The 23,012-nt window shown below is 39.5% G+C and overlaps 1 protein-coding gene across 2 annotated transcripts in view; it reads left to right on the top strand.

The window, feature by feature from the left end:
* SLC9A9 (solute carrier family 9 member A9) overlaps window positions 1-23,012 on the top strand; it is a 571,800-nt gene that overhangs the window by 176,819 nt on the left and 371,969 nt on the right. For both annotated transcript variants that reach the window (XM_081066979.1, XM_081066980.1), the window contains exon 6: window positions 4,485-4,590. In XM_081066979.1, coding sequence (XP_080923105.1) covers window positions 4,485-4,590 — 106 coding nt within the window. The remainder of the gene's footprint in view (window positions 1-4,484; window positions 4,591-23,012) is intronic.

The following is a 23,012-nucleotide window of genomic DNA, read 5'->3' as shown; positions in this document are numbered from 1 at the left end:
CACCACAAAGAGCACGCTCCAGGGAGAGCAACATTTTGACAAGATTTAAAACAACAGGGTGGGAACTGTGGTGCGGTGTTGTCCACAGACCCAGGCAGGACTTGAGCCAGGTTGTTGAGAGCTGCTGCGTTAAGATAGCATTTGAAATTGAAGTTCCTTGTAAAACAACAGGAAAATATGGGTCAGAGAGTTGCTACTGGAGAGTTTAGGGAAGGGACTATCACTAAATCATCTTGAAGACAGAAATGATTGAAAAAATGTTAGGAAAATGGGCAGTTGAAAAGCTGGCAGGAGAAAAAAAAGGCAAAACATCTTTAAAAGTCAACGCATTGAGATACTGATGGGGCCAGGCAGTCATTATCTGTATTTTTATCTCTAAGTATGGTTATTACATTTGGGCTTTATACCCCGTACACCACTGTTGTTTCCTCTCTCCATCCCATATCACCAGCCTCTCAGGAGTGCGGTCTACACCGTGGTCTCATCATTCATTTCCCCCCGGCCCTTGCTGTTTGACTAAATCTGTTTCCTCAGTTCTCTCCAATGATTCAGTGGCATTTCTCAGTCATCCACTGCTCTTACCTGGAGGTAGTTAGTTTTTGTATGTGTGTGTGTGTGTGTGTGTTCTTTTATTTGAGCATGAGGTTATATGGGCTCATATCCCTTATTACCAATTTGAGACACAAAGTCAAGTAGGAAGAGGGTCTGTGGAGCAAGAGCCCCCAGCCCCGGGTGGAGCTTCAGAACCTGTTACCAAGAGATGAGTGGAATTAAAGTCTGATGAAATCAAAAATGGCCAAATACCCTGATAAAGTCAGAGGTTTAAGAAATCAGATTTTTGTCTTCTCCACTTGCTACCCACTTGGTATTTAGAATGTTCCCATACTGTCACAGGAAGGCATTGATTTTTAGCTCAGCCTTAGGCTGGGATTGTCCTTACAAACACAGTAGGGTGTGGGCAGAGCTGGTGTGAGCATGTCCACAGCTGGCCCAAGAGATTCTCTCCCAGGAAGGTGCCACGGAGAATCCTGGAAAGTGTGTACAAGATTGAGCCCTGCCAGCATGCTAATTAAATTAGTTTTTTTAAAGTTTCAAACTTAGCAGCAAGAGTGGGTGGCTAATTTCCTGACTCACTTCTTTACATCATCTGTGGTCCCAGTAAACACCCCCTGTCATAGGACACATTGCCTAGTGTCGTGCCTGGTGGCCTGTGGGGTCTCAGCTCCCGCTTCTCACATAAGAACAGCCGGATTTAGCTAGGCCAAAACAGAACACCCACAGAGCCATAGGTAGGGGAGTCACACCACTATATTCTCTCTGGCAGCCAGTGGAGACACACGCAGTAGTAGCCACACGATTGGCAGTCCACCGGCCATTCACTTCTCTGCCTGCCAACCAACCAACCAATCAACGCAGCCCCGCAGTTACATCGGTAGCCAGTTGGGTAACCGGTTACAGCTGATGGCCAACCAATCACAGTTGATGGTCACTCACTACCCGAGCCAGCACCTCCCCACGGGAGGCTGAGAGCCTGGAAACTGTTCTCTGGGACTCTGTCCCCACACCTGGCTTCATTTTGAAGCTATTCCATTTCTTCACAGGGAAGACAGGAATGTGCAAAGTCATAGCTTTCTTTTTGTGTGGGGTAATGTTTATGAAGTGGAGTTCAGTTCTTTATGCCAAAGGAATTGTGGGAATGTCAGAACAGTTTTGAGGAAAGCTGAATATTTAATTAAAAGTTCTTTCCCTTTAAAGGTCCAAAGTTCCCACTGGAAAGAAGCAGAGCACATCCCAGCACAGAATGGACTCCATCATGGGGAGGTGGGGCAAGAAACCAGGGCCTTACACCGCTATCTGTGAGCCTAGGAAACCTCTGCCGGAGTGTAGATGAGCTGCAAGTCAGCTTTAGAGCTTGGAAATACAAATAAGCAACCACAGAGACTGAAGTCAACAACAGAGTGCCATGATAGAATTCTCTAGGGTAAGAATAACTTTAGTTCTATTCACAGGACTCTAGCAAAAGGAAAATGCTGTTGATTGACCGCCCTCTGCTAAACAACACCCAACTGAAGCCTCTTTGTTTTGATTCGATGCAAGGTCTTGACTTTCTCCAAAAATGATAGATTACTTGGCAGTGGTCATTTCTACCTCTCCCACTACTGCAAAGGCTAAGAGCTGTAACACATGTGCACAACGACACACCGGTAGAGAGCCCGTCTCTGTCATTTTGCCTGTCATGAGTAAGGACCTATTCGGCTAGAATTACGAAATTGATTCTCTGCCTGATAAAAATTGAATCTGGCTAATTGTCATGCCAATTCATGACATTTTATTTCTATAGTCTCTGCTACCCCAAATCTACTTCTTGAGCTTAATATTCCTTCTTCTAGGATAATTTTTAGTACATAAAATATATTTCTAGAAATTCAGGATGGATGTGTTTTCCAGCCAACTTGTTCATACTTTGGGTCAAGTTCGGCAAATATGTCACATGTGTATTTCATGCTTCTTTTTCTCCACACACCCCTTAGTTGTAAGTGTCCTTCAAGGATCTCTCAGGAGCTCTCTTCTCTTTCTATATACTTTGCCCAGGCAATCTCAGCCGCTCTTGTGGCTTTATGTTCTATTTATATGTTTATCATCTCCAAATTCTTCCTTCTGCCCTAACTCTATAGTTCCAGCCTTTTATTTCCAGTGTTACTTAATGAAATTTATACTTGAAATTCTACCTGGCTATTTAAGTCAGTTTGTCTGAAACCAAACTTACTAGATTGTCCTGTCTATAAACTAATTTCTCTTATGCAGCACCATCTACCAATTGCCCAGGATTGAAACCCAGAGTCACTCTTTGCTATCTCTCAAGTACCCAGACCCATGAATTTTCCATCCTAAATATCTTTGGGGTGCTATGTCCTCTACTTTACCCTACCCAACATTATCTTTTATTCATTCACTCATTAAAGGCTTATTATACCCTAGCGCTGTGCTAAGGGCTAGTGACACACAGAGAGGATGAGAACCAACAAATAAGTCAAGCACAAAGCACTGTGTCATTGACCTATCAGAAGTCAGGGTTTGGATGTGCAGTATTTGGGGAGGAATGTGCAGGATGTGCAGGAATCGAGGACTCTCGCTGTCTGTGTTCAACTTTTCGCTTCCTGGGGCATTTAGGGAAGCCTCCATCCACACAGCCATTCTGCTCTCGACCCGGATGCCTGAGCTTTATTTTCAAAGTTCAAATCAGATAGTGTCACTCTTCTGACTGAAAAACCTTCCATGGCTCCCCAGTGCAGCAGGACAAGCACCAAACTTCTCGACCCCACTTACAAAACATTTAAACTCAGTATTTTCCCCCATAACATTCTTTTATACAATGTAGTTATTACCTTTTCAGTCCATAAAATAGGAAAGGAAAGAACAGAACTTAAGATGCCCACTCTGCCTTAAAAATTTGCCATCAGTATTATTTTCAACTGCCCTCTTCCCCCTTGGGCAATCAACTCAATGGATCATTTTCCTAACGATTGCTGGTCACATTTCACATAACTGTTTCAAACATCAAGACCTGAATAGATTTGATGAACACAAATAATCAGTGTCCTGATGTACTGTCCTGATGTCCGGACAGATGTACCACACAAGTATTGGCATATAATAACCATGCAGCAGGCCACCCGAAACAAGTCCTTAGGTCTTGTTCTAAGGAACACTGAGTCCATCTCTACAGATGAGTGTGGTCTCCGGAGAGTGCCAACTACCTCTCCCTTCACAGGAGTAGGCCACTGCAAAAAATTCATTCATTCATTCATTCATTCATTCACTTAGTCATTCGTGCATCAAATACTTTACCGGGCATTTGTCAAGTACCCTGTGCTGCACAGACGTGCCCTATGCCCAGGGAGCTCACAGTCTCTTCTGTTCTGTGATTGGATCCAATGATCCAAATGCTGGGATCAAAAAGGACTGAGCCAGGTCCCTGCTGAGGGCTCAGGGCTGGGGAGACACTTGAGATGCTTCTAAAGATTGAATACAGTGTTTTTTTGTAGCAAGAAGGGTATGTGTGTGTGTGTGTGTGTGTGTGTGTGTGTTTAAGGAATGGGAAGAATGGCAACACATGGATGGGAAAGAAATTCCTGCCCTGGTAAAGGGAACCAAAATGCAGAGGTAGTTAAAAAATGACACAATTTGTTTGGGAAGTTATGGTAAATGCAGTGTGGCTCAGGGGAGGTGGCAAAGGACAGGCAGAGGGTGCAGATTGCAGGAGACATGTACCAAGTTGCTCACACTTGGTTGGGAGACCAGAGAAATCACTAAGCAGGGGCATCACCAAGGAGTTTTGTTTTTTTTTTTTGAATATAGGTCCGATGTGGATATAGAGGATGGATTTGAGATGAGAATGTAATGAATGCTGTTTAGAGGTGAGCACAGCCCAGGACAGGTGCACAGCTGTGTCTGAGCTAACCCCGCATTCTGTGTTTCCCTAGTGACCGTGCTGGCCATCTTCCACGAGCTGCACGTGGACCCTGACCTGTACACACTCTTGTTTGGAGAGAGTGTGCTGAATGATGCAGTGGCCATAGTCCTTACATAGTAAGTACCAGAATTTGATCGATTTCCCTTTGACCCTGTGAAATATGCTTTCCAATTGGTGATAATTCCTAGTAGCTTTAATAGCATCTTTTGTCTTATGTCCTAGAGATATAGGCAATTACTAGCTTTTAAGGAATTGTTACAACAGAAAATCTCCAAGAGTGGGTACAATTCATTAGGCACCTAATTTCTAACAGTATTAATGGGTTTCATGTTTCCAGCCTATTACAAGACACTACCTAGAGGGTACATTGATTTATTTATTTTTTTATACATGGATATGGACACATATTTAGCTGATTCACTTAGGGTTCCTAAAATGCACATAAGTGAGATTTCTTCATTTCAAATCAATTTCATTTAATTATTTCCTTATACGAGTCATTTTCTAGATAACAGACTAATAGAAACCACTATATTTATAGTAAGTTTGGCAAACTGGAGATAGAACTTGAGAGTCAGAATACTGTTTTTATTTCTCAGTGCAAATGTAATGCATTACAGGAACACATATGTCTTTAAATCATCTCTTGACAAGTGAAACTGATGGAGCTTCAGCTAAGAGCTAATGTAATTTTCCCTTCATCCTGGAAGAATTCTCTTTCGCCATGAGAACTCATGCTCTTTTCTCACCTCCTCTTCAGACACTCACCATTTATATTTAATAAGTGCCACTTTGGCGGCTCTCACTATGTCAGAGGTCTCCTTTGGGTTTTAGATTAAGACCAACATTTTGGGCAATTGTCAAATACCCCTAAGGAAAATAGCTCTCTGATAATTGAATGTGACAACAGGATTCAGTTCAGGGTGTTAATTACCTCAAATGCATTTGAGAATGTACTGTGAAGTAACAAAGAGTTTTTTAAAGTCACATCCCACAGAGGGCAGTTGGAAACAAGGGAGCCACACTACTCTTTTTTTTTTGGCCAGCTGATACTTCTTAAGGCTGTCACCCCCAAAGATGATGAATTCAGCAACTTTCAAGTAAAAGTCTCCAAATAAACTTATATTTCACCTGGCCACCGAGAAGTGCCTTTCCTGCAGTACAGGAAAAAAATCAGCAAGAGCAAATTAAGAGCAACAGCCATGGCAGATTCACAAATGCTAAAGGGTGCTTTTCAAGAAACCCCATAAACAGTCACTTAGGATGTCAGGAATCCCTGTCCAAAAAACACAAATATTAAAGGAGCATTTGGAATAAATTTTTTAAAAAATATTTCCAGTCCTTCATTTTTACTTCCTGAGCTGCCAAGGTCTAAGGGGCAAAGCCAGAGTAAAACCCCTAAAGTACAAATGGGTTGGGAGAGCATCAGGCAGCTGCACCGGAGGGACAGTTTGCCTTTCCACTTGCAGCACTTCCATTCATAGTCATTTTCTGTTCAAAATGCAGACCCCAAGGATGGATGTTGATGCTGTTGGTTGAACACAAGTCTGGCGGCCTTTTAAAACAGTTTCTTTAGTATCACCTCAGGTCCATTTGGAGTTATTGCTGGAAGAGCCTTTTCTACTCCACTACCCATGCAGCAGCTCTTCCTTCCTCTCTCACCATATGAGCCAACATCTTGTGCTCCCCAGCTTTGGCAATTCAGTATTGTGTGGAGGAACCCTAATGAGGTCCACCTTTAAAACAAAAATCCTAAATCAGGAATACTTGGCACTCACGAAAACATCTACACATTCAAATCAGTGGGCTCTGTCTTCCGCCAGTGTGTTTGGACCACGACAGAGCCTTGCTCCCAGGAATGGGTGAATTAGTCTGTAGGGGGTCTGGGCTGTGTCCCCAGAGCTGGCTGGTACTGCCCGTTTCTCCCACTTACTGTGGTTCCCCATGTGCCGGACTCTTCCCTTTTCTTGCTTGCTTACTTGCTTCTTAAACTTAGTGTATAGCACACGTGATAATCTCTTTGTATACGTCTGCTTACACGTACATATTTTCTGTCCTTTTAGTGCCCCATCCTGACACTCTCTTGCATCTACTTTCTAGTTCCCTTGGAAAAACCCTATTTAAAAAGCATTAAATGTGTTCCAGGAGTTTCAGGCTACAAGTTCAAGTATTTGTCTCTCCTTTCTTCTCCCTTCACACTCATCGCACCCTGAAACAACTCTGGACGGTACCTTCCTGCCTTTGCACACACAGTGCACTCCTCCCAGCTTCTGTTTCGGTCTCATGGAGCTTTCCCCCTGTCCCCTGTCTCCTCCTTCAGGCTCACTAGCCCACAAGCTGAGCCCCTATGTCACCATGCACTGCACCTCCATCAATTCCTTTCCACCACAGTAGCGCAATCTTGGTTTACATGTATTTGCCTCTAGGTAGTAACTTTTTGAAGACAGAGTCTATTAAATACATATTAAAAGAACAAATGAAAACCTCTTTTGTGGTTTTCCTTTTTCTTCCATGTTTGAGGTTTTTTTCTAATTTTTATTTTTAATTTTTTTATTTTTAAGATTAGGAATAGTGATAGAGCTCTTCTTAAACCATGGAGAAGAAAAACTGTGCATTTTGATATGAAATCAAGTACAATAATGAACCCCAATCATCGGCCACTCCTGCCCGTGGCAATGTCTCCAGAACTCTTTGGGAATGGCCACACACTTTCATTCACCTTCCTACCTTGCACCAGCAAACCTCCTTGTTTAAAAACCATCCTCTTCACTTTGAGGATTTTAAAAAATTTCAATGGTAGTAACTCTCTGGTTTTCAGACAACTACTTATAATTAAACTTGATAACCACAAGTCTTACACAGCATCGGGTGGTGAGTGGTGTCCCGATGGCTTAGAATGATCCAGAATCGTTTGCCTTAAAAGGAAAGTAACTTTATTTACATAAGAGTTTTGAAATTAGTTTGTCTTAGACCCACACTGTTATTTCAAGTATACAGAGAATGTCATTTGCAAACATATATGCATATTAGCTCATGAATGAATGAATCCCACATTATGAGTTTGCATTTCTAAAGATTGTTTAATAAGCTATGAAGAAAAGCAAAAGATGTACTGAAGAAGCCTTGAAAGATGTGTAGTTTTGAATCCTGAACAAAGACATTACTTTGAGAGGCAGCATGATAGAGTAGAAAGAGCCCTAGATTTAAGTCAAAAGTGCTGGTGTCAGGATTGCCGTGAGTTAATTAACTGCAATTATAGTGGACAGGAAACCAATCTAAAGTGGCTAAACAAAAAGGAAATCTGTGCTGTCTAATGTAACTGAAATGTAGAAATAGAATGGCTCGGGAAAGGATCCAGTGAAATGAGCAGGACTCTTTCTTTCCTTACTCATCTTCTTCAGTTAGCTCCCTTTCCTGGGCACAAGATGGCTGCCATTACTTCCTGGGGTTGTGCCATTCTTCAGTAGAATAGTGCAAGAATCTCTGTCCCACTATTCCCAGCCCAAATCTCAATACACCTTATAGATTCTGATGCTATTCCAGACACACTCAGAACTACTTAATCACTGTGGCCAGGGAAATGTACTGCACAGGTCTCAGTAGCATGCTTCATGAGCTCAAAGGTATAATCCGTTTCACTTGGAAGCACATGAATTAAAACTGGGGGACAGTGGGATTATTGCTTAGAGTAATAATGCCACAAAAAAGGAAAAATAGATGGATGTTGGACAGAAACAAAACCTAGAAGAACACCACAGTGACATCCTTTAGCCATGCTTGTTTCCTTATCTGTAAAATGGAAGAACAGTTGTTCTATACACATTATAAAATTATTCAGAGTGATAAGTAAAGTACTATAGCTGGAAAGGCCCTATATGCTATATAATCTATGATATATAAATATATATGCTTATTATAATTCATCAAATATTTTATATCGATAACTTTAATTCTACTTACACGGATCTCTCTAGTTTCATTAAAATGATAAAGGATAGATCGGCTTCTAGTGAAACATTCCTCCATAAATATGGCATTTCATGATCCAAAGAATATTTTCACATGTGATTTCCCCCATTAGAAATGAACTACTTAGTTCAGGCATACTGTCTAATGTTGACAAATCAAGAAGTAGAGGTTGAAGTATATTACCTAAAGTTATAAAGTTACTCACAACCAAATTGTTATATTTCATCCAAGTTAAGTAGAGGAAGGGAAAAGGAAAGGAAGAGATAAGTTAACTAAAATACCACATCTCTCATAGTAAGAAATCACTGTCTACCATGTAGAGTTGGTAAATCAAGAAATGGAGGTGCATGCCTGCTAGTTAGAGTCACAGGGCAACCATCAGAAGAAATGAAAACATAAATGCTTAAAATGAGATACTTTTCTAAGAAGTGATACCCCCGATAAGTCCAGTGCCCATCTGGCACCTTGTCAGAAGGGTAGTAGCTTGGGGGGTTTAAATGTCTAATTCCGTAGTTCCCCGAAAAGAAGACTGGGTCTTAATATTAATTTTTGCTCCAAAAGATGCATTAGGGCTTATTTTGAGGGGATGTCTTATTTTTTTATGTACAACAATCTACATTTATTCATGTACAACAATCGACATTTATTCATTTATTCAAGTATAAAAATCTGCATTTATTAAAAAAACAGTCATGTCATCTTCTGGAACATCGTCATAAGTCTCCAAGCCCCAAATTCCGGCTTGAATTTCTTGCGACTCCATTTCCTGTAGATCCATTGGCCCCAATCTCTCATGTCCAGCAATAGAGCTCTCCTTAAAGGAGCACTTCTTGTCCATGTAGCCTCCCCGTAGTGCATTGGCAACACAGCTGGCAGTGATTTTATCCCAGGAATTCTTCACCAAAGTCACGACCTCTTGCAGGCTAGGCTTCACGAAGTTTCCACGCTGATTTTTCTCCATTCTATTTGCAATGTAGTCATTGATTTCCATGCAGAAATTGTTCTCAAATGGCTTATTTATTGCAATATCAAGAGTCTGGAGATGGGCAGTCATTTCTCAGGGAATCATTATTTGATCTATTCTTCTCTCTGCAAGGAAGTTCTTCATGTCTTTAGCGAGGTGAGTGCTGGCTGAATCCCAGACTAGCAGACCTCTTTGGCCACCTCACAAAACAAGTGACAGCATTAAATCGACTCACTTCCTTATAACTGCTTGTGTGTACCAGGCTTCTTCAGTTTCAAGAACATAAATACCTGAAACACATTCAACCTTATCTTTCTTGCCTTTAGTGATGATTAGAAGTGGGGCTTTCTTTCCATCCAGATGAATTGCCAAAATACAGGTAATACGTGCACTTTTGTAACCAGTGGAGGGAATGTAGATTGACGAGGCACCCCTCTGATCGATTGTCATTTGAGATCCTTGGCCCATAAACACTGCAGGTTCATCCATAGCAATCATGCATTCAAAGAGCTTGAATGCAAGTGCACGTTTAATAACTTCAGTATCTTCCCACTTGAACAGTGTTGTCAATCTTAGAGACAGTTCATATCACTGAAGGAAGCCATCCAGCCAGTGTTGTGATGCTTTGAATTCTTCTGGGGATATTTCTAACTGTGGTGCCATTGCAAGGGCAAATGCTTGAATATCAGCCCTGCGCACAACCAAAGCCTTTGCTCTCCTGTCAGCAATCCATTCCCAGATGATGTCTTCCAACTCGGGAAATAATGGTTGCCGACCTGATCCACACTTGTGCTTCTTGGCATTTCCCTTGTCTACCTGTTGACTGAGGTTATTGTATTCTGCTAGTCATTTTCAGACCATTCGGAGATGCAACTTCTTCTGTTTGCAGAAAGCCATACAATTCTTACCCTGGAAGTCCTCCACAATTCTGTTCTTGTACTCGAAGAAATAGCTTTCTTTTTGCATTGATCTTGTCTGGGTGTCAAAATCTTATTCCCTTTAAATCTACCGTTAAATCAAGTGCTAATTGAAGACTTAAGAGACAGGAGTGGCAACAAAAACGATGACAGTTAAGAATGATGGTCCACACAAAAGCGACGAAAAATTGCAGGCACCAAAATTCAGAAAATGTTTCTTTATTAAGTACGAGTGCATTAAGTACGTCCATTATAACATATGACGTATTGAATTATGAAGATTCGTATTAGACACAACCACGTCCATTTGTTACCAAGAGCGCACGTTATTCGTGCATTGTGTCTGTACTCCAATTGCTCATTCGGCAATAAGTCTCGAGTTCATCTGTTTACATAGGTGTTTACCACTCATCCAAAGGTGTTCACTTGGGTATTTACTAATACTTAATTATAATTTATATTATCATTTATTGTAAGTATTAATGTCAATAATATTATTTACTTACATTTAATTATATACTAATATTATTATTTTATAATTCAATACATTCATCATGTGTTGCAACAGATATACTAAATGCATCCGTCTGGCTGACGATCTTAACTGGGGCTTCTTTGGGGGTAAGGCTTATATTACGAACATCCTGAAAAATTATGCTACGGCTTGTTTTTCAGTTAGGTCTTATTTTCTGGGGAATATGGTTATTATGTTGCTTTGTACATCAGAAAGTAATAAAAAAAGGGAGATACTTTTCTATGTAGGACCATGGTTTATGCAAAGGGAAGAAAAGATAATTTAACTTTTTATTTGATATCCTTCTTTACTGTCTGAATGTTTATGTATGTTTTAATTATATTTATTTAAAATATTCTTCTTCAGGTGACCCAGATAGCAAAAGCAGAAACTATAAAAGAAAAGCCAATTTATTTAATAGCAATAGAGACAAGCAGTCCTAGCAGGCAAAAACCACCACAAATAAAACTGAATGATGAAGGATAAACCAAGAAAAGCAGTTTCAACACACATGTTGATAGGTTAATTGTCTTTATAATATACATGGTGAATCATTAATCTCCTTAATATATCAAATGTACTAATTATGTTACCTTAGATAAGTTACTTAAACTCTCTGTGGCTCGGATGCCTCGTTTATAAAGTAAGGATGATTAATAGCATTTAGCTCATTGGATGGCATTAAACATAAAACACCTAAAACAGGGCCTGGCTCATGGCACTCAATGAATGTTAGATATTAGCCGCCGGTATTACTCCTGTTATCAAAGACCAATAAGAAAAAAGTAAGCATAGTAGTTAATGGGCAAAGGCTATAAGAAGGTTATGAACAAGAGGAGAAACAAAAATGGTCAGTAATCCTACTAAATAATATCAGCTTCACCAATAGTGAAATAAAACAAATTAAACAACAATGCAGTGCCCTTTTTTGCTTAGCAAATCTTCAGAAGTCAGGAAAGAACTTGAGTGGGACTACTTGGCATACATCAAAGTTTGTGGAAATGGGAATTCTCCTATATTACTGGTGAAATAAAAGTGATAAGACTTTTACAAAGGCAATTAGGCAATACTTATTGAGTCATTAGAATCTGTGAATTTATTGATCCATCTATTTCATTTTTAGAAATTTATCCACAGAGGCAATTAAGGGCACCTGCAACAATTTATCCATGGAGAATGGTACATTAATTTGTGCAAGAAGTTGTATATAAGTTATTAGTTGGTTGAGTAAATTATAATGTATTAATATCATGTAATTCTATGCAGTCATTTGAAAAATACAGAAAAATGTGTTGATGTGAAAAGATATTCACAATATTTTTTAAAAATTTATTGGGGTGACAATTGTTAGTAAAGTTACATAGATTTCAGGTGTACAATTCTGTATTACATCATCTGTAAATACCACTGTGTGTTCACCACCTAGAGTCAGTTCTCCTTCCATCACCATATATTTGATCCCCCTTACCCGCATCTCCCACCCCCCACCCCCTTACCCTCTGGTAACCACTAAACTATTATGATTTCACTGATATGTGGTATATAAACCAAAAACAACAAAAGAACAAGACAAACAAATGAGAAACAAAAACTCATAGACACAGACACAATATATTTTTAAAGAAAATAAGAAAAACTTGAAATGGTGTATTTAGTGAGATCTATTCTGGTTTTAAAAAAATCACAGCCAATTTTTTTTTTTATCTGTGTGTGTTTGTGTGTGTAATTATAACATATTATCCATATAATTTATATATAATCAAAGTGTTAGGTGGGATCAGAGGTGATTTTTATTTTCTTCTTTTGGCTTATATACATTTATTGAAAATAGATTGAACTATTTATAACCAACTCTGGTCCAAAGACTCCCCCATTAGCATACTTGATAATTGGCAATCTTCATTTAGATACAGATTCTACATAGGTTTAACTTTTTTTATACATGAAAGAGCAGAAAGAAGATAAGTGTTTTCAGCTATTTTTCTGGAAAACAGAAATATTGCCAGTATAGTATGGAAACATCTACTAGTGAAATAATTCCACAGTGTGCAAATACCTCCAGATTTTCTTAGAGATGAAATGAGATTCTCATTAAGCAGCTGGTTCTTGCATGACAATAAATACATACTAGACGCCTTTATTCCCTGTTAAGCAAAGGCTTATGAGGAAATTCAATGTTGATCATTAAAAGAGAAGGAAACATGGAGCACTAATTTTCTGTTTTCAAATAAGATTGTTATGCTGCTTAGAGGATCTTACCAGAAAATGCCATTTAAAATGTGATACCAGTGAAAGTTTGGCACTTAGAGTGAATGACAGTTTGAAAGACCACAGCTCTTATAGCCCATGTATCTTAAGGGAAATTGAACAGTTAATGGGATGGCTGTAAGACTCAAAGAACCATGCCACTAAGAGGAGCCTTGAGATATCATCCAGCCGTTCAACAAAAATGTACTGAGAAGCCCTGTGTGCCAGGCTTTAATGCTGAGCACTGGTGGTGTAGATGGATGGGTATAGTCACCCAGCCCTGCTCTCAGCAGCTCCTCTCTGAAACAGGCAAACAATGGCTACAGAGTGATTTCCTATGTGCAACAAAAGCTTGTTCTAACAATCACCTGCAAAATAGCTGTGTGGGGATAGGTTATTAACATATATCACTAAGGAAATCCTATTATTCTCTTTGTCCCATCATTTCAAAGTAGATTGCAAGCTACTTGAAGGCAAATTATAATTTTCTCCATCCCCCACAACATACAGCTAATTATTTGAAAGGCTCTCCCATAATTACTGAATTAATACACCCTTTCAGATACAGGTGGGGACATTTTACTAATCCTCTCATTAAAATCTTTTCTAGAGGATGGGTGTTTAATCTTCATGTTGCTTCTTCCAAATATTTGAAAAACCTTATTAGTTATGCTCATTAGCTCTATGTCTCCTCTCATTTCACCCATAGTTGTAAACACCAAGGTGATAAGAAGGTATTTCCTTTTGATGAGAATAAATGGAAACTATTATCACAACCAGAAAATATAATATTCCCCACTAATCTGCTTCACTTAAAAACAAGTTCCTTATATCTTGACACATCTTTCTGAACGTAATTCACTTTGATATTTGACTTTGAAACTGATCATAAGCATGAAACACACATATTTTGATGCCTGTCTAGATATTGCTGTGGTACATAATTTAAAAAAAAAAAAAAATCATAGCCCTTTTTGCTTAAGGATTCCTTGTTCTGGCTGCCAATTCTGAGCCGATTCATATTTTGGACACTAGGTGGCATCACCTAGCAGGCCTGGGAAGGCATCTCTGCCTCTGTAAGAAGCAGCTGGGAGATAGCTCAGCTGACCTCTAGCTTTAAGTCAGAATGCCTTGTTTTCTTCACAGACCCCTCTGCTGCTGCAGGCCTGCTTGTCTTTTTCTCGTTCCTGATATCTGGTTCCTGTTTCCTGCCTATGACTCTGGCCTCTCCCCACCCTAGCTCTTAATGTCCCTGTTCAGATTACTGAGAATTGACCTTGGCTTTATCCTGTGACTCTGTCCCTTGTCTCCCAGATTAGATCTGGTATTCACTCATTGCCTCTCTGGAATTTGACCCCATGACTTGGAACTTGCTTTGCTCCATGTCAAGCCATGCACAACACACTGACCTACCCAAAATAAATAAATGATAGAAACCCATGTTGACGGTTTCTTACTCAATTCCAATGCACTTTAATTCATTGATAAATAAGTCAGATGTAAGTGACAGAAACCCAACTCAAAGTAGTTAAGCCAAAGGAATTCATTGGTTTATTTAACAGGGAGTGGGCCAACTCTGAGCATGCCAGGACTCAGAGACTGTCTGTTCTTTCTTGGCCCCGATTCCCTCTGAGTGCTAGCCTCATTCTTTCCTAATGCAGGTAGACAACTTACCCTAGAAAGCAGGAGACGGTGACTAATGGCATCACAAAGCTTATCTTGTTCTAGCTCAGTATAACCCTTAATTTTCCCAATATTTGCATATCAGCCACAGAGAGGAATTCTTACTTGCTTTGCTTGTATCCGATCATCACCTGTCAGCCAATTTCATAGTACTTCAAGGGAATGAAACGTGACTGGCCAGATCTGGATTATATGCCCATCTCCGTGGTCAGTGGCATGGAATCTATTATTAAAAGAAAGTGATTGGAGGACAAGTATAATGGGCATCCCAGAACAATACTACCATTATTCACGATAATAGAATATTCAGAACGTGTGGATTGGCGTGAAGCAGATAGGTCCTATGTCATTACAAACTCAAAGGAATGCTTTATATAAAAAGGCAAAAATTATTTTCCAAATGTAAAATTGATTTTGAAGAAGAGAAAAGGAAAATGTCTAGGTGTGAGAAATAAGAGAGGGAAGCTACACCTGTCAGTGGCCGCATGACTTTGTATAGGGTGCAGACCCAAAGGTCTTGGAGCTAGAGTCCCATTTCTGTGTGGAAATCAGACACCTGTCTGTAAACTCATTTGTGGAACCAGAAACTGAGCCAAGCTCTTTGGATAAAGCCTGGAATCTGAAAGTCTCCCTCAGTTACATAGATTCTGTCCATCATCTTATATAATGATGAGAAAACTTGTCATTTTTTTGGAATTTGAATCAAAATCCCTGGCCTGAGCATTTGTGAAATACCAAACACAAGCCAATAAATCAAGACAAAAAGTTTTAAGGACCATTCAAACACTGCTCCAGCCTCACTTCCCTTTTCTTATTTTTCAATATGCCTAAGTGCTACTTTCTCAACCCATGCACATGGAAATCCCACAGAAAAAAACACCCTTCCTGAAACTGAGTTCACAATCAAAATTTACAGGCCACCAAAGGAAATAACTCCACTATGAGGAAAAGCCAGGAGATAAACAAAAAGTAAATTAGAACAAGCACCCTAAGAACTAAACAAAAATTATGAAAATTGGAGATAAATTATAAAACAAGTGTTAAAAATGACTCAAGGGATAAAATGGAGTAGTAATGTTAAAAATAGTAAAATAGGAAACAAAAGAATGGTTTAAAATGAAAAATACAGATATTGACATTAAAAACCAAATCAGTGAGATAAACGTCATATTAAATCCAGCTGATGAACCAGGAGATAAAGTTGGCAAATGACCCAGAATACAGAACAGATTTAAAAAATATGAAAGTCTGGTTAAGAGATATGGAAGATAGTATGAAAACGTTCAGAATACATCAGTAAGAATTTCAAAAGGAGAAACCGAGGAGGATTGATTTGTAGCAATATGTGAAGAGATAATGGATAATAATTTTCCAGGGTGGACAGCTGGGGACATTTTCTGCCACACCAGTTGTTGATATGCTTTGTGAGGAGATGCTTTAAAAATTCTTTATGTCACAGGTGACTGTGAGCAGATGTTCTAGTCAAGAAACCATTTTTGAGAGAGAGATTTGGAAAAGGTAGTTCTGCCTTCTGTCATACCTTGTCACTAAGTCAGAGTAGCTGCTTATTCATTCTGTTCCCCTATTTGACACTTTGGCTGCTTACTTGAAGGGTTGCACCCATGATGACCAACCATGTACAAAGAGAGTTGTTTGCCCTAAGCAAAAGACACATGAGGCAGAAATGGAAACCAAGGTGCTGATATAATAAACACCAATACATTACTGACCCAAGGACCCCAGGATCATGCTGGCATGATCACCTTATTTTCTTTCTATAATCAAGTTACTCAAGAAATTGAATCGTAATCAGTGTCTACTTTATTAATTCACCACAAGAAATTACTGTCACTGGAATTTCAAGTGCCCCAAAGATCAGTGCATATGAAGGTGAATTAAATCCAGAGGGTCAGATGGTGTGTGCATGAGGACAGATGAAGGGTAGATTAATGAGTCAGATGTTTATCTGCATCCTTCACATGAAAGGTTTCCCCTTCCCATGGGACTTGAAATTTTGAAGTATTTATAATCACCCCCTGAATCCATAGCAACATTTAGAATAATTTAAAACCACTCAAAGTTTGTTAGGATAAGTAAATCGCACTTTCTGCTACACAAAGCTGAGATGGTCACTTGCAATGTTTGCTTCTGTGATTTTTCTCAATTTTTTCTTGGCTAACCAATCCTTCTGATTGATGCATTGCACTTTTGTCATTATACATGAGTGTCATTTGGCCTGTCTAATGGCCTTTAATATCTGATGGGGTATCGATAGTGATTCCCTCACCGTTTTTAGGTTGTAACCATGGCATACATTCAGAAGACAGTGGCCTAGTGGCAGGGGATAGTTCATAACTAGGTATCGGTGTCATCAATGGAAGCCACCTATGAGAGGAACCAATCACAACATTGGTCTCATGTGAGGTAAGATTTCAAAAGGCTGTCAAACTGCCTTCTGTTACTAACATGATGTACAACACGATATGTTAAACTTTCCGGGAGGAGATAAAAAACTTCTTTTAGAGTTTGAATAAAGCTGTGGTTTTCACCTTGGGGATGCGGGGCACATCTAAAAAGACAAAAATAGTTTCAGAAGCTCTGGGTTAAGAAATGTTTTGTCCTAATGCATATTTTCTTTCTAACGTACGTAAGCCTGACTAATCCTTCTGAACAACCAAGAACACAACTTTTATTCCAGGTATTCAATTTTGAACTTCTTTCCAAGAAAAAAAAAATTCAGAGAACAAGTTGCCAAATCAATATGAAATCATAATTGTGATCTAAATTTAAAGCTTTCTCTTGGCCTGGAGTATTTATAATCTGTTCTTATTACTTGGACTCCATAATGAATTTACAAGGCTGGCTTATTGCAAGTTTTATGTGGGCTCTGCCTTACTAGGCCATGTAATGCTTAGGGAATCTGATTAAACCTTTGGGAAGGAGCAGCTGTTCAGCCCTAAAGGATGAACTCAGAGCCCATTTTTCAGAGCCTGACTGCAAGGCCTAACATCCTTGCCAGCTATTGGATGATAAATGAACTGTCTTTGAATGCTCAGCTCCTGTGTTAATAGCTTTAAAATGTCGGTTATTTATGGGAAAGAAGTTGGGAGCTCTTATCAGTTTTCTTGTTTCTGGGGTCCTCATATCTTTTTTTTTTTTTTTTAATTGCCATAATGGAAGACATTATGGAAGGGAAAAGGAAGAAATTCTTTCACCCTTTCATTTGTTGTTCGTGGGTTAACAGCAAGAGTTTCAGTGAGCTGAGTGCCGGAGAATTCTTATATGAACAGAAACACATAAAATCCAGGCCACACACTTGCTGGTATTATCCTGTAGTATCAGAGTCATAATATAGTTTCATCTGATTCTTCTGAAAGCACTTCATTTAAATTGGACATATGAAAGTCAAATTTTGAAGCCTGTGCCAAATAGCTTATTTCCAGAATGGCAGTTAAATGGTCAAATTTGATCTAACGCCATCAATGTGTGCACACTGATGCCATGAAATGAAATCCTAGCCTTCATATGTTTACAGATTTATCCTTTGTTATCTTTTCCATCCCCATCCTCACTAGCCTACTTTGCTTTTATGGACATCAGAATGTCTTCTAAGCGGAGTTAATTCTTAATTATGTGACAACCATTTAGATTTTTCAGACATTCTCTATTGTTGTCATAGTAGTCTGCTTTTAGCCATTTCATTATCATTTTATAAGGCAAGATGAATATTAGAAAAATACATACATGTTATGCAATTCAATTTTCTTTCTATTAGTAATTCTAGTAAAAGTTTTGGTGGAAAAAATTTAATCTTAGGACATACCTTATATGTGGGTAGTGTGTATTCCTTTTCCGTGGAGAAGTAAAGGCTGGGCTGGAAGTGTAGATTCAGACTCTTTCATTTTGTAGCTTTACCTATTGAACAAGTCAGTCAACCTCTTCAAGTTTCCTTTCTAATTACATCAAGATGGCAGCTTTACTGTACATTTCTATTCTCATATTAAAAAATAAAACTATCTTTGGGTTTTAGAACTGAGATTACACTGAAGATATAGGTTATAAAAACAGAAATCAATGTTTGTGAGAAAAACAACCTGCAGAAAACCAAGGCTCCAATAATCACTTATTAAAATAGATATAAAAGACAATATATGTCCATAAAGCAAGGATGAACTGAAATTTAAAAAATAAAATCATAGAGATTTAAAATGTAAAAATCAAAATAAAGTACTTAATAGATGAACTAATATGGTTGTCTACTTAAAAATACAAGTGACTTTAATGGTAAAAAGTAGAGGACCCAGAAATCTGGCTGGACAAAAGATTGACACACAAAAATCAATATCTGTTCTAGACTTCAGCTACAACTCATAAGAAAATGTAATGGGAAAACTATGTTGTTCACAATAGCATTAAAATATAAAATAATTAGAATATCCCTATATAATAAACCTACAAGTTATCTGAGAAGAAAAATCTTAACTTCAGTGAGGGACAAAAAAGAGAACCTTAATAAATGAGAAGACCTAATATCTAATAGGATAGGAAGATATATAAAGTAATCAACTCTCCCCTCCAGTCAGCTATACTTTCAGTGTAATCTCCCTTCTAAAATTCCCACATATTTTTAAGGTGATAAGTTTCACATGGAGCTTCTGCTTAAGATAGCACGATAAAATATTTTTGCTGTAATAGAATTCCTCAGAACAAATTAAAACTAAGAAAACATTGAAAAATGGAAAGAAAATTTTCATATGAAACAGGAAAATACTTACAACTCCAAACCATAAACTATTAAACATTTAAGCATGAACTATTGTTGCCAAATAATGTGGAAGTAAAATCATAGAGATTTTACTTCAAGAACAAAATGAAAAGGTGCTGAGCCAAGTTGGTTCCTCTCAGACCTCACAGCAGATCACATTACTTAAAGGACCAGCCAATATCCATTGTTTAGAGTACAGATAAGATCAGGTGGATGGGCCAAGAGAGAAATGGGGGGGGGGGGAATAATCTGACCCTTCAGATGAAAGATGAGTAGAAATCATGCTGACTCACATTCTAGTTTCCTAGCTAGGACGCTGTGGGGAACTGTTTGTGTGGGGGTTGTGTGTGTGTGTGTGTGTGTGTGTGTGTATGTGTGTGTGTGTGTGTGTGTGTGGCTGGGGGAAGGGAGTACAGCAATTTCCAAATCAAAACATAATTTATCTGTAATTTATGGGGCTTTTCAATTTGTTGTCTCAATTTGAATGGCATGTGTTGCAAAAAGATGTATCCCCAACAAAAAGGAAACAGATTTGGTAACAGGTGTTTGAGACAAACAACTTCTAAAACATGACCCACAAATTCTTTGACACCCTTCTTATAGAGAGGTAAAGTCTATGTTTCCTCTTTTTGAATCTACAGAATGCAGAGGAAGGGATGCTGTACCAGTTTCTTAAGAGACTAGCAGCAGCTTCCACTTCCTGTCCCTTGAGACACACCCTCATGGAATCCAGCCCACCTTGCTCTGAGTATCTCCAGCTGCTCTGTGGAGAGTCCCACCTGGGGAAGGAATAGTAGCCACCATACCTCCCAGAGTGTGAGTGAGCTATCCCTGACGTGGATCCTGCAGCACCGTTGGAGCTGCCTCAGATGATGCCATGTGTAGCAGAAACGAGCTAACCTCACTGCGTTCTGTCCACCTGGCAGATTTGTGAACAAAATAATTGTTGTTTTAAACCACTATGTTCACAGGTGGTTTGTAATATAACAATAGATAACCAGAACAAAACCCAAATTAAAACTTCAGTCAGCCTCAGTTTACTCAACTATATTTTACCCCTTTCCCTGTACCATTCTTTAGTAAATAGCCAATCTCATTTAAAGATGAGTAATTAAAAAGAAGGGAGTGGGAGATATTCCTCAAAACTGCAAATTAGTTCTGGTCAAGGTGGCAGAGTAGGAAAGAACTGTGCTCGCTTCTTCCCACCACCACATCAAAATTGCAACTAAATTATAATCAAACTGGAGACCCACCTGAAGACCAGCTGAATAAAATTCCTATAACTAAGGATATAAAGAAGAAGCCACATTGAGACTGGTAGGAGAGGCGTGGCTGCGAAATGGCTGTCTTGACTCCCACGTGTGGCAGTCAAGAATCAGGAGGGATATCTCTGTTGCAGAGGTCCCCACTGAGGAGCAAGGGTTACCAGCTCCACACCAGGCTGTCTACCCCAGGGTTCCAGTGCTGGGAAGAAGAGTCCCCAAAACAGTTGGATGTGAAGATCAGCAGCGATTTTGCCCTGTCTGAGTGAGATGGAAGGCTGCTAGAAAACTCAGACCCCTTAAAGGGCTTTTACATAGACTCACTCACAAACACTCACTGGAGCTCAGGGACAGCAGCTCAAAAGATGCCAGAGGTATACAGGGAGAAACTGAATTGTGTGGCTGCAGGTTGAGGGCCATTGTCCCTTTGTTGAACCCTTCCCTCCAGAGCCTGCAGGGGCAGTTAAGCACAAATCTGAATCTGCATTAACCTGGTGAATACTGCTTGCCCTACCCTGGTGATTCCCTGAGACCCTGCTCCACCAAACTCACACACTGCCTAAGGCTTCTTCAGTGGCTGTGTCTCACTGTAAGTCTCGGCTGGTACTGCTAGCTTTCTTAAAAGTTCTCCAAGGTCTGCAAGTCCCAGGCAGGTGACAGCAAGCATGAATGTTTACTGTGCCTTTTGCTGAGTGGCTACAGGCCCAGCACAGGAGGCAACCAGCCTTTGGTTGCAGCATGACCTCTCTCACCTTCCTCTGTGCCCAGCACAGGGAGCTGCCAACTTCAGATCACTTTGAAGCTCCTACCAAGTGACCCTGGGCCAGGCACAGGCAGCAGCTGACCTCAGCCTGTACCAGAGCCCCTCCCAAAGGGTTCCAAAACCACCACACCTGGTGGCCAGCCTCAGACCACAACAGAGCACCACCTGGTTAGCTCCACAAACTGCACACTCAAACAGTGGTCTCAGCAGGCACTAGAGCCCTGCTGGGGTGAATACCACTTCAGAGGGTCAGCCCTTTATAGTGCTCATAGCCAGTCAGCCTGAAGGTCAACTCCAACCACTGACAAGCAAAGAGCAATTAAAGCTCAACTACAACAGGAGTACGCACAGAATCCACACAAGGAACACTCCTGGAGCACCCAGCTCAGGTGACTAGGAAGGCTGTGCAACCAGGCCTCACAGGACACCTACTACATAAGGCCACCCTGACAAGACTGGGGGACATAGCAGGTCTGCCTCATACATAGCAACAAACACAGAGAGGCAGCCAAAATTAGGAGAAAGACAAACATGTCTGAACTGAAAGAACAGGAGAAAACTCCAGAAAAAGAAACAAAAAAGAAAAGAAAGGAAGTAAGCAATCTAGCAGATGCTGAGTTAAAAACACTGGTTATAAGGATTGTAACAAACTTAGGGGAAGAATAGATCAACTCAGTGAGAAATTCAACAGAGATAGTAAACAAAACAAAAAAATGGATATAGAAAACATAAATAAAAACCAGTCAGAAATGAAGAATACAATAACTGAAATGAAAACACACTAAAAGGAATCACCAGCACACTAGATGAGGCAGAGGACTGAATCAAAGATTTGGAAGACAAAGTAGTGGAAAACACCAAATCAGAACAGCAAAAAGAAAAAAAGCATTAAAAAAAAAAAAAAGATAGTTTAAAGGGCCTTTGGGACAACATCAAATGTACCAACATTCTCATCAAAGGAGTACCAGAAAAAAAAAGAGAGCAAAGAATTAAAACTTATTTGATGAAACAGTGATGGAAAAGTTCCCTAACCTGATGAAAGAAATAGACACATGAGTCAAGAAAGTGCAGAGTCTCAACCAATATAAACCCAAAGACACCCACACCAAGACATATCATATTTAAAATGCCAAAGGTTAAAGACAAAGAAAGAATCTTAAAAGCAGCAAGAGAAAGGCAGTTCATCACCTACAAGAGAGCTCCCCTAAGACTGTCAGATGATCTCTCAGCAAAAACTTTGCAGGCCAGAAGGTTTTGGAACAAAATATTCAAAATGATGAAAAGCAAATACCTACAACCAAGATTACTCTACTCAGTAAGTCTATCATTTAAAGTCGATCCTTGTAAAAGGATATAACCCTTGTAAAATCTAAAGGAGTACATCACCACTAAACCAGTATTAGAAGAAATGTTAAAGGACTTACTTCTCTAAGAAGAAGAAGAAGGAAAAAGAA

This window comes from Rhinolophus hipposideros (assembly GCF_964194185.1).
Source record: "Rhinolophus hipposideros genome assembly, chromosome: 2".
NCBI lineage: Eukaryota > Metazoa > Chordata > Mammalia > Chiroptera > Rhinolophidae > Rhinolophus > Rhinolophus hipposideros.
The sequence above is the reverse complement of the archived record's forward strand: the minus strand, read 5'-3'. Positions and strand labels throughout refer to the sequence as shown.